The sequence below is a fragment of the Polyodon spathula genome, chromosome 1 (assembly GCF_017654505.1).
Source record: "Polyodon spathula isolate WHYD16114869_AA chromosome 1, ASM1765450v1, whole genome shotgun sequence".
Classification (NCBI taxonomy): domain Eukaryota; kingdom Metazoa; phylum Chordata; class Actinopteri; order Acipenseriformes; family Polyodontidae; genus Polyodon; species Polyodon spathula.
The window spans coordinates 63,175,914-63,189,422 of record NC_054534.1 but is presented as its reverse complement, the minus strand read 5'-3'; the positions used below and the strand labels follow the sequence as shown (position 1 = coordinate 63,189,422).

The following is a 13,509-nucleotide window of genomic DNA, read 5'->3' as shown; positions in this document are numbered from 1 at the left end:
AAGTTTTAGAAGTGCTTTTCATGCCCATAGACAAACAAAGAAAGAAAGAAAAAGTAACGATTTAAAAAAAATAAAACTATTGTGTAATTTAATTAAAATATTTTAATTAAATGCAAGTATTGTTAAGTTAATTGCTTTATTGAATGATGCTACAGCTTTTGTCATTGCTCTATTAATTCACAACCTGCAACCGATAATATAATACCTTGTTAAGAAATGCTTGAAGCAGGAACTGTCAGCTCAAACAGGTGGACAAAAATGTATATAGAATTGGTAAAACAATGACAGTTGGATGTCCAATACCTCGTTTCCATGGACAGCCAACTCGAGTCAACTCAAATTGGCCTGTATTCTCCCACAACTCGAGTTAGTGGACAGCTCTAGTTGGTGAAAAAGGTAGCACTTCTATGCTTTTCCGAGTTACCCTAGTTATTACATGAGTTGGGCAGGAAATACTACTGATTTCCCCCAAAAATACTTAAGTTAAAGGTCAAGACCACTTTGATGACAAAAATAGAAACTCTTTTTAATATAGCTAACCTTGAATGTGTGTGTTTTTTTTTTAACGCAAACATATTACAAACTGGAGAAAACAGAAGCGAAGAGAAAGGATTGTGCAGATGACAAAGAAAAGAATGATATAAGAAGGCGATCGAGAATATAGGTATGAAACTGTTTGTTGCACAACCTTATTTTAGTTGGTGTAAATTGAAATAATTATTTGTCCCCTGATAAATGTGGTCATAATAACATTATTTTCGATTATCTTTAAACAAATCTCTTCTATTCATGTGGTTCATGGAAATATGGTACAAGATGGAAAGCTCATTAAGATCTTGGCTTGAATTTCTCCATTATCATAACCTGTAACAACAGTGTAACAGGAAGTTCACTGTACATGTCTGCACTAAATTAACAAACATTAAATGATATATCCTCACAAGGAAGTAAGTGCTTTTATAAACTTACTCTGTAAGCATGACAACACAATAAAAAAATTGCACTTTGCAAAATGTCAAATCCAAAATACACATGTAATCAGCAACCTTTGCAATAGTATGGCAATAAATACATAACAGTAGGAATACAACTGATTCACTAATTGGTTTTCAAGAAAGTATTGCACTCAACACCAAAACCTCACATAGGCAAATATATTAGTAAACACTTTAAGAAAATGTATATATCTATCAATCATATCTTGGCACGCTGTCAAAGGACCAGGTCCCACTGGACAAAATGACTTCTGTTAAACCTATTCAAGTTTCTGGTAGACAGATGTCTTCATAACTGCCCCACTGGGGCACTAAGAATGCAAAATGTCAACTGCCCTTTTATAGGAAATTCCTCCTTATCCAAGGTTTAATTCTGGAATGGGATTGACTCCTCTCACTCTGCACATTTAGAAGTGGTTGGGGGCAGTTACCCTTCTGGTTCTTTTTTTTTTTTTTAAATAGGAAGGATAATCAATAACTTGAAACTGTAATGATTCCTTATTCAGGCAGAAAAAAAATAACTTACAGTTAATGTACAAAAGAAAAAGAACTATGGCTAATGAATAACATGCAAATCAGAAAGTGCTCTAATATTGCAAGACCTGACATGTCACGTGAACGCGCTTTTTGTATCATCTTGCTAGAACATGGAAAACAGTTAATCAAAAAATGTGTCGAGCTGCAGCCTAACCAAACCGAAGAAAATATTATCTGTAAAATGTAAACTATGCTGAGAAATAACTATTTGTAACTGTAACTTCCACAACACTGCCCATACATCATAATGGGAATCTCAATTTTAATAAAAAAGAAATGTAAATTTAAACATGTAAATTGGCCTCCGTTTAGCTATTCCCTTATTTATTATGGTTGCTTCAGGCAAGTTAAGCAACAATTAGTACCTCACTGTCTGCATTCCATTTCTAAGGCTTCAAAAATATCTGAATACAAGGCCTCGATCTGCCGTAAAACCTACAGAAATACTGTTCTGTTTTGTATCTTATTTAATTATATACACATGTTCAATGTAAAGGAAACTATTAAAGCAAACCACAACCTAAATGCAATGACTTCGGGTTCAGGGAGATTGACACCAGGTTACAACAAATAAGTATTAATCTTTCTTTTTCAAAGTTGCATATGGCCTTTCATGGAAATGCAGTAGAACTGAAAAAGTCTATAAATTCTGCAGTGTTGGAATTAAAACACAGACAGCTACAATCTTCAGCTTTTAGAGTTATGGTTATATATTTTTAAACTGAGAATTCATTCATTCTCAAAAATAAATAAACAAACAGTTACTTGTTTGAGAAATAAAAACAGAATAACAACATCAAATGAAAGATTCAGAAACTTACTCTGGTAGAGACCGTCTAATGATTGAGTGGACATGTCTATAAACATCCAGTTTGGACAAGCAGCGGCAAGATGTATGATTGGCAAAGCTCACTGTCACTGGTTTTGGTCCCTGAGACAGTGGTACTGTAATTTCAAACAACTAGAAGAGGACAAAATAGGACAAAATCAATGACATGACTAAAAACAGAACCATAATTTGACATTCTTGTGGAACATAACTGTCTGCAAACACCATGACTCTCAAAAAATTAGTTTATTTAATCAATGCTGTTTAGTCTAATACAAAGTGTGTTTGAAAACAACACTGCTAGCAATGGCTGAGCATAGTAATTTCTTTATCGTGTCATTTTTGTTTAAATAAACTGTTTGCCTGAGCCCACATAGCTGTGTCAACCACAAGTGATTATATAAATGTGTTCAAGACAGCAGCATTACTTTAATTAGCAACTCATTCAAGAATAAATTCCTAAAAGTATTTCAAGCCTTGGGAATATGGGTCTAAAGATATTATGGCATTATTTTCTCCCATTTACTGTTATGAAGTTACTCCATGTTACTGTGAGTATCCTAATTAATTATGCTTTCATGCACAAGATCCAATAACCCCATATTGATAAGTGAACCTTTTCAGTTTTTGTTACTCATTTTGCAAACATACATTTTTGTCAATAAGAAATAAAGGTTTGCATTAAATTGCACTTTTCACATTATAAAAAGTGACTATTGACTATATTGACTCCAATGACTTGTCAAAAACATTCACATTTTATCAATAACCAATTTCAGTTCAACAGTTACAGTAAGTATATATCAATATATTACTTAAAGGCCCATACAATTTGTATTTGGAAGAATTTACTCAAGAGATTTCCATCTATTATTTATTAGAGTTCTTAACTGAAAAGGCTGTTACTTCACGCACTGTTATACAATTCACAATGGTCATTAAAACCAATCTTGTTGACCCTTTGCCTTTTACTACACAGCCATAGAATTACAGATCAACTCAGTTTTATAGACATAAAAACTTAGCATTGACACACCGTCCCGACTATAAATATTCAAACTAAAACTCTTGTCACTGATAATGATCAAGTAGCAACAAGATGGCTTGACCTAACAACATGACCTAGGAACTGACACCACCTAATTTACTGGGAGTAACTCTTCCCTTCACAGGCTAATTTATAGCCCTTTATGTATACAGCACATATGAGTTTCTCATTTATACAATGTAGGCACCAATTTAATTAATTTGCATGAAAAGAAAAAAAATGAATTGGCTTCCGTTCGTTCGCAACATGCTGTACTGTAATTATCTCTGGGCTCAAAACAAACAGCATTTACACTTTTTGAACTCCTAAGATAGGTTAGATAAAGGACAAAACAAGAACTCTAGGTTCCAAAGGAATGAAGAGGGCACAATTCATGCGTGAAGTTTTAGAATACTGTTTTAATTTTAGTAACAACTTACTGTTTTACTGATATAAGATGTACTAATGTTCATGCACTGAAGTCCTTCGTTGTTGCAGCAGCCCCCACATCTGTAGACAGACACGCAGGGTGGTTTAAAGAAGGTGTTTGTTGCTGCCCCAAACTCTTTTCCCACATCTAAACAAACCTCTCGTGGCATGCACTGGGTCTTTCTCCACTCAGTATCAATACCTGTCAAATGCATTTTGAAAAATCAGACAGAAGAATAAGTTGAAATACAATAGTGCTATATATATATATATATATATATATATATATATATATATATATATATATATATATATATATATGACTACGTAACGGGCACATGATTTGGTTTTAAAATATGCTATTATATATGTGCAGTAAACAACAAACAATGTACATGCAAGCATTATCATAATTTAATTAATTATTTTCTAATGTAATGTAAACGTCCCTTATTATAAAGTGATTTTTCCACTTTTCTTCGAGTATTAACTGTTATTGCAGTCAATATTATAGGAACAGACCACTGCAACAGCCGCAGTAAAAATGAACTAGATCTGAGTGTGCTGGTGGGACAGTTTAGTATAGTTTACAAAAACAGTTTCAAATTTAAAAAGTACATTCTATAAGTTTGAGTACTCTTGCTGGAAACTAGGTTTTTTATATAGTTGACAATGTTTTACGTCGTATACGTTTCTGTAAATACTTGAAAATCAAACCACATGTTACAATATACAAAACGAAACATAAGGAGTATCAAAGCAATGTTCAAGAAAATTGAAAATTGTCTCTAAATCTTGGATTCCTCAAAATAGCCACCTTATGCCTTAATAACAGCCTCACAAACACGAGGCATTCGGTTAAAAAGTTTCAGCAGGAAATCACCCGACATGTCTTCCCAGCTCTTCTGCAGCAGTTCCCAGAGATGGCACTTGTGAGTAGCTTTGCTTGACTCTTCTGTCCAGTTCGTCCCATACAAGTTCTATGGGATTGAGGTCTGGAGACTGGGCAGGCCAGGTCATTAAATTGAGTTGTCCTTCACTTTCCTTCTTCGCCAGATAGTTCTTGCACAACTTTGAGGTGTGTTTGGGGTCATTATCTTCCTGAAGAATGAAGGACAGCCCAACTAGCCGTAATCCTGATGGAATGGCATGCCTCTGAAATATGGTATGATAGCCATGCTGGTTGAGTTTGCCATGGACTTTTTTGGCCCAGGCAAGTCTCTTCCGTTTATTCTGCACTCTTAACAATGGTTTCTTTGCAGCAATTCTTCCAGTTAGGCCAGCTTCGCGCAATCTCCTCTGAGCAGTTGATGTTAAAACATCTGTACTTCTAGTAGCATTTAGCTGAGCTTGTATTTCAGGGGCAGTTAATCGTCGGTTTCGCAGACTTGTGACTCGAATGAAATTGTTCTCTGATTCTGAGGTCACCCTCGGCCTGTCTGACAATGTTTGGTCCTCATGAGTGCCAGTTTCTTCAAATCGTTTGATGGTCTTGGCCACAGCAGTTACAGACCCTGCAAAGTTCTTGCAATTTATCTTAAAGATTAATCTTCATTTCTTAAAGTAATTACAGGCGTCTTTTTTCTTTGCTTAACTGAGCGTATTTTGCTATTTCTGCTCCCTTACATTCAGGAATGACAAACTTGTGCCTATGCTACCTATATTTATAGTAATCATGGACCCTCACCTGTTAACAATAATTGGTGACAAAAGGTTAACTAGGTAACATGCTAGTTAACTCAAAGAACAACCAACAAAGACAATTTTATACTTAGGCCAGTGTTCTAACACCGTGTTATACACATTTCAGACTTTTAACTGACTTGGGCTTCAGACTGAAATCTCCTTGCTTTGGTTGACCATTTCATTGAAATTGACAAGATTTACATTTTCATTTAAAAATTAAATTTTTGAATGCAATTCACTTATAATTATCAGCTTATATAAGTACACATATCATATAATGAAATATTAAGTGTTTATAGACACGTTTATACAGTTAAAAGCATAGGTAATCGTGAAAAACCTGGTTTCAAGCAGGTGTACTCAAACTTTTGACTGGTACTGTGTGTGTGTGTGTATATATATATATATATATATATATATATATATATATATATATATATATATATATGTAACATGAGAAGAAACAAATAAAAATACTATAACCATGTCCCCCCTTTTCCTCTAGAAGGCAACATTTGTAGTAAAATACTCAAAGATCTTCAATATCCCATTACAGTATCTTTTTAGTTGTAGACCTTTCCTCGCTTACTAAAATAGCTGGGATATAAGGTTAGAGTTCATTGTGTATTGTTTAATTACAACACTTCACTTTTAAATCTCATAATGGCTTTGGCACTAGGCAGGCAGTAGGATCAGTAATCAGGGTCTCTTTTACTGTAATTCTGAGATCTGATTGTTTGGCTTGGAAAATAAACAATATTGGCCACTGATGTCATTTTGTTGGGAAATGTTTCAAATTTCAGCAGCGTTTCTCCTGATAACAGCAGGGAGTACACATCTTTCAGATGGTAATCTTTTGCTTTTTATGTTGTTCATTTTACATATAAAAACCAGGAATGGTTATCATATAGAACAGAAACATATATGATAAATGGTTCTGTACACCATAGAGGGAAATCTGCTAGTTGCATATGCTCCAATAAGTGAAAAATGTTCTTTTGCAGTTCTGAAATAAAATTAGTCTAATTATCTCCTCATCTTACAATAAACTTACTTTTTAAAATGTCAAGATTGTAAAATGCTGCTGCAAATACTAAGGGTTCCTCAGTCCTTGCGTCGGAGGCAGCTTTTTCTCTGTCTTGCAGATGTCCGCCTTTCTTTGACTGACATCTTAACATATTCCAATATTTTGGGTAGACTATTTTCATGAGTTCATCCACACTGGATACAGACCGCAACTGTTCTTCTAGCTCTGGTTCTGGATAGTCCTAGCAAAGAAACACAGGAGATCAGTTAATTAAATCGTCAGCAGAGATGAGGAGTCTGTGAAATTTTGAATATTGTACTGATGATCAATTTTTTTAATTAAAACACAACCAGCCTTGGAAATGTGTAATTCTGCATAGAAAGAGGCCTTTCTGTATTCTCCTTATTTCTCTTCCCTATCCACAATACCATAATAATGTGCTATAAACATGTGTTGAAATTACACGTTTGCCATTAACTTAATTCACAACCAAATGTTCAAAACAAGATGTAGGTAGTGTGAATAGGATAACCTGATTAAAGGTTTACCTTCATATCTTTCTACTCATTTACATAACAAAACGTGTGTGTATTAATAACATCTCTTCAGTTAAAAAAAAAAAAAAAAAAACAGTTACTGCTGAGAGAGAGAAAAAGCTGACAATGTCATCTGGGATGATACAGAAACATCTGCAAACTGATAAAGAAACTGAACTGAGATTTCCTTTATATAAAGAGGTAGGTATATAAAACAAATAACTGGCTAGCAGAGAAAGTAAATGGCAAATAGTTCTCCCCATTCTGTTATCCTTGTTTATTCAAGTTTGGAAAAACAATATTATTACCATAACTCAGTTCTCATTGTAGTCCCTGATCAGAATACTATTTGCATATAATTTTCTATCATCAGTCCATATTTTACTGCTCAGGATGGATGACTTATCTGTGTTCTGCCTCTCTCAAACTTCAGTCCATTCTGCTTGTTTTTCTTACAAATTAATGGTTTCTTCCTAAACAATCTTGCAGTCTATCTACTGATGTATATCAGCTTCCCCTGTTTCCTTCCAACTTAACCACATCCACAGCTGTTTTCATTCTGTCTAGTTGTAGACACGTATCCTGGTAGACCTCTGAGTGACTTGAGCTTTTAAATAGTAATGCACACTTGCATTAATTGAGTACTAATAAGGAAATCACCAGTTCCTGTATGTGCATAATGTATGCATGCCTTTTATATTATTATACTGAATGTATTTTATACTGGGATGGTGCCATAAATTACATTTTTGTTTTTTATATAATCAATGACTTGCAGTGCAAGAAAATAATGCAAAAGAGAGTTTTCAAAGGAATAATGAACCATCTGACCCAAAGATTCTTCTTCTTCTTCTTCTTCTGTAAATGGACAATGCCAGTCATTTGTAATTACTTGCTGAATGTATTCTTTTAATATATGGCGCATTGTTTGGTCTTGTCTGGAAATGTAAAATCCCAACATTACATTAACAAGAAAAAGTGGCAGGTGAGAAAAGGTGCAACATAATAAATTAATTCTTGAATAGAAAACATATTATTTTACTGAGAGGTCACACCATTATATAGTGTCTTTTATAAAGGTATTGTATTCAACCTAGGAAAATATTCAATATTGATTAAAATAATACTCTACAAAAAAAAACAAACAAAAAAAAAAACATATGTATGGTCTATCATACTGTCTCTTTCTGTCCACATTCTGATATCACTGGGTAGTTGTAATCTTCTATATAGTATAACTTAATAAATATATCAAACAGATTTTACAAATCATCTCTCTTAGAATATAGTTTTGCCTATTTATAAGAAAGAACACAGCACTGTTTCTGAAATTCTGATGCTTGATCTTTTTAACTCTGCTGCAAGTTGTTCAATATACTGTATGTACATTTAGATTCAAATATTTCCTTTCATTCGTTTTTTTTATTTATTTTTATTTTTTATGCCTGGTGTCAAAACGTAACTCATCTGCCATCAAAACAACTCCAACACCTACAGCCTGACCTGTACCTTGCAGGCCTGCTTAACTTGGATGTTCCTCGTCCTGTATTCAATTGACATTCCTCTTTCAGTGCAAGGTCTGGGAGTTATTTTGAAAAAGGTCAATATTTAACCTCTTTTCCAGCTACTGCTCCTACTAATTAACAATATAATAGTCACATTACTTTATGTAATAATGGGTGGGTATTGAATTCTTCAATAACTGAGCTGCACTTTCTTCTGGTTGTCTTAATGCAATACTGACTGTAATTTTATCTGTGTACGGCTATTAATCATAGTACTAATTTTATCTTGATTCTGTCTACACAGCATTTTAACATCTAATTCTCCTTCAATTAGGACCAGTCAAAATCCTGTTTATTTGAAAAGCTAAGTAGAATTTTAGCAGGTCTGGGAATTAGTATTAAACACAAGCACTGTAGTGTGAATGTGCAACATGCAGCCCCTTTGGGACACTCATTCTCAGTGTGAAAACATGACGGCTGTTATACAGACTGTCAGCGGCTGCTGATGGAAACCGATACTCTTTTGTCTGGAACATTCCAGGAAGCATGCCCAGTTGCCCTCATGACTGACTGCAGAGTGATAAAACTCAAAAGATAATGTTTACGACTCCAGGGATGTCAATAAAATAACTCCTGGAAACGTGCTTATCTCCACTGATTTAGTACGCATAATTAGCCATGTAACCCCAAAATCTACTAATCATAGCATTTACATTTCTTTAGTTTATCAAATAAAAAATTCTTACTACCAGTAATAAGAAATATATTGCACTGAAGAATTTGTCAGTTTCAAAAAGTAAAACAATATGATGATATACAATAATTGTTTTTTAATAGAGCCATATAACACGATAGGGTGTGTGTTGTTGTGGTATATTGCCACTCGTCAGCTGTATTGTGTCCTCCGCCGGCTGACAAGTGGCAATAGCCCACAACAACACACACCCCAGAGTGCCATATAGTGGTTACACAATGGCTATGTTTTTCATTTAAAAATGAAGAACAATGAACAACAATTGGTTTAAAGAAAACTGTAGTGAATCACCTGCTTTGTCCCAACTCCAAGTGCTTTATTTATTTATTTTATTTTATTTTGCGTAAAGTGTGTTGTATGAGCAGCACGGTGCTATATCACTGAAGAACGAAATAGCTGAAATGTCTTTGTAACTGACTTTATTTCTTTGGAAATTGTTGCTATAGCAGGTGATTTACTGGAAGGAAAATGCAGAGACTGTGCAGTGTAAAATAACAAACATTTGTTTCCTTAACATGAGATGCATTTTCATCACTGGTTATGATTAATGAATATGTTTTGCATAATATATTTTTTGACTTTTTAGGCCAACAGCTGCTGCATTACTCAAGTAATTTTTCTTCCTCTCAGGTCTTGAAACCACATAAATATCTGTGTCCCTAGATGGTAAAACTAGACATGATCCTTTTTTTATATCCAAACAGCAGGTTTAGCCTAGACCTACCTACATATTGCTCTGAAAATGCTGTTAGTTGTTTAAAACCTTCGTAAACATGGAGAGTGATTTTCAAAACTTGGTAAGTGGATTTTGAATAATTGACTCAAATTAAGCAATTATAAAGGCCCTGTAACAGGGAGAGATCTGTGCTGACTCTGCTGGCGTGTTCACGGGCTGCAGGAAGAGGGCGGCAGTCGCCCAACAGTGAGTCATGGCAATGACACGGGGAGGTGGGAAAGGGTGTGTGTGGACTTTCCCCCTCTCTGAATGGCTGGGAGGCGGGTCTTGGGTGATTGTTGGTCCTATAAAATAACGCTCTGTTGTTTCCTCAGGTCTGCCCACTTAGACACACCAAGAGTGCGGACGCTTTGATTCAGGACCGGGAATCAGCCGGGAGAAAAGAAATTCACAGCGAGAAAGAGAGAGAGCGGGGAACCCTTGGGCAGACCCCGGCGTATTGTAAAAGAGCAGGCTAGATAGCCGACAGAGTAGGACGGTGATCCGGGTCGTGCGGGTAGCGGCGACCGGGATAACGCTGCCAAGTGCAGCACCTTTTATTTGTAGTTTTATTACTGTTTTATTTTCCCTTGTTCTTTTCGCCTTCTGTTTTCATTATTATTTCTTTGAGCACCTGCGAGTGCATTTGCTGTTCGTGTACCAGCTGTGGTATTTCCGTGGTGCTGTCTATCATCGTTGATAGGCAGCCCACGGTCAACAGTGCCCTCTGCCGGAGAGAAATAAGAACCGGTCTAAAATAAAACTGGGCACCTGTGTGGTGTTTCCAAATACACCTGTCTGTCTCCTGGTCAGTGAATTACCCACACCCCTTCCACAGGCCCCTACACAGCAGACTCGATGCAACAAGTGAAAATGTGCAGCGACATTACACATTTATTTCTTTCACACTACAGACGACACTGGAGCAATGTGAAATAAATCCTAGTTTTTGCAATTTCTTCACACGTCAACTCAGGAATTGATCAAATCAGAGAACAGCTTCAATGCACATGGGTCAGCAGGGTGAAGAAGTATCCAAAATGACAGAAGAAAAAATAATACTTTCTGTGAAAAAATACCCAGAGCTTTAACAAAGATCATTGCAATTATAAAGTTACAGATGTGAATGGTAATACATGGTAGTCCATTTTGAAGGCAATGGATAAGCCTGGTATGCATGAGATGTTGCTATATATGTTTGAAATACTGCCAAAGAAGACACTCAGAATGTTGACGAGTATGTACCTGTCTTGATCAGTCTTGCCAATAGCAATTTTTTATAGTTTTACAGATGTGGCACATCACGTCTGTGTCACTTCAGGTATTTATGGTCTTGTTGCTGCAAAAGTATCTTGAAAACTCATGTCTGGTGCGTAATGGCATTAAACCTGCTTTGCTTTTTCTAAGGTTAGTTTTTCACACAAGATCATCTAACAGGGATTATTAATTAGAGCCATCAGTAACACAAAAAAAGCATATCCCCGTGACCTCAAATTAACTGTACAGTATGGACACATATAAATGTAGGTTTCACACAGAGTACAGGCAGCCAGCCAGATGCCTTCATGCAGTATACACCCAGATTATGATATTCAGGTTAGCTTACAAATGTACAGAACTGGCTTTTCTAGGTATATGTAAAAACTTAGTGTAATATACAGGCAGAGAGACAGAAAGTTAAAATGTACAGTAAGGATTAAGTACAAACACAGTCGTAAACACATAACCCCCATATTATGAATTGCAAGATACCATTTACATAGGAGAATATTTTAAAATGTGTAACTTCATTTACATCCATTAGAATTTACTACACAGTCATCTCAAATCTACAGTCTGAGTTTTACTTCAGGGATACACATGTGCAGCACTGTATATTCTAAACATATTTAACAACGGAAACACATACCCCCACCAACATTATTTATTTTTGTTTGTTCAGGAAGCATGAAGTCTTGTAAAAAGAAAAACAAATAACATATTTGCTTTATTGTATTGAGAACATGTATGTCTGTGTTTATTCTATTCCTGAGATAACATCCATAGTCTGTTTCCTACCAGGAACAATAGATAACTCAGATTTATAAACACATTCACACATAGCTTGTTTCCTATTCCCATGTTTACTTGTTCTTTTATTGTTTTTACCCAATAATACTCTTGAAGGTTTCCTTTCAGTCCAACCACAAACTAAGTTACTCAAAACTTAAATCAGAAGTGTTTAGTGAACATCCTTTTAAGGCAATGTTTTCTTTATTTTAAAAAAAAAAAAAAAAAAAAAATAATATAATATATATATATATATATATATATATATATATATATATATATATATATATATATATAATAATTTTTATATATATATAATTCATTTCTAAAGAATTTGTCAACAGTACAATAAGGAATTGTAGCATGATTATTTGGTCAGTCATGAAAAGAAGGAAAATATTCATAATCACTACCCACTAATTGCCATAGTTAAAATGTGAACTTTGTACTGCGACAACAATCCCCTTCTTCATCATTGTTTACTTTTCCAAATAACACTGTAAGCTTAAGCATGAATGACATGGTGGTTAAAGGACTGATGAAGATCAAAACCTGTTCTGTGGTGCTGGTACATTCAAACCTTTTTACAGGCACTTGTACATCAATGGGACAAGTGTATACAGAGCAGGTGAGAACGCATGTTGTAGTTTCAAATACACTAATATACAGTATAACTAAATAAATATTTTGGGACAGAAAAAAAGGTATCATATAGATCTGTGTTACTATGGAAAAAAGTTAAAACATATTAAAAAATTACATTGATTTAACTATGTAATGGTAAAACAAAATCTGCTTAACAATACCTCGTTTCCATGGCCAGCCAACTTGAGTCGACTGGAGTTAGTGAAAAACGTTCCCGAGTTGTGTGGTTCATGTAAACATGGTAGAAGTATATTTATGTTGAAATAACAAAGCAAAAAGGATGACATTGTAAAAGGGAATACGGATTTTACAATAGTTACTGTTAGCGTTTCAGATGTCCGATACTCTATCAACAACTCAGAACTGATGTTGGAATTTCTTCATCTCTTAATTGTATTCTTTATTAATTGCTTATGCAGGTTAAAAATTAAAAAAAAACAAAAAAAAAAAACAAAACGCAAACATGTTTCGAAGTACAGAATTGTTTCCATGGATATCATACATGTTTTCATTCATTCACATAACTCACAAGTAAAAGCTTTGTGAATCTGGCCCACCATCTAGGTTTCACATGCTCAGATGTAAATGCTAAATAATTGTCCTTCTTGACTGTACTACATGTATGTTCAAACAAAAAGCCACTTCTCACAACCTCCAGCCAATTGCAGAGGGGTCACAACCTTAACCCAGTGTTACAAGTTAATCAACCCTTACATTCCCAGTGTTAGGAGTTCATTACATTGCACACAGTGCTCAAAGGAAAATGTAAACAGTT

The 13,509-nt window shown here is 34.8% G+C and overlaps 1 protein-coding gene across 1 annotated transcript in view; it reads right to left on the bottom strand.

Moving 5' to 3' along the window:
* Positions 1-13,509, bottom strand: part of LOC121320704 (vascular endothelial growth factor C-like) — a 61,262-nt gene that overhangs the window by 27,723 nt on the left and 20,030 nt on the right. The window contains exons 2-4 of the mRNA XM_041259281.1: positions 6,558-6,771; positions 3,829-4,019; positions 2,354-2,493 (exon numbers count right to left, since the gene is read on the bottom strand). Coding sequence (XP_041115215.1) covers positions 2,354-2,493; positions 3,829-4,019; positions 6,558-6,771 — 545 coding nt within the window. The remainder of the gene's footprint in view (positions 1-2,353; positions 2,494-3,828; positions 4,020-6,557; positions 6,772-13,509) is intronic.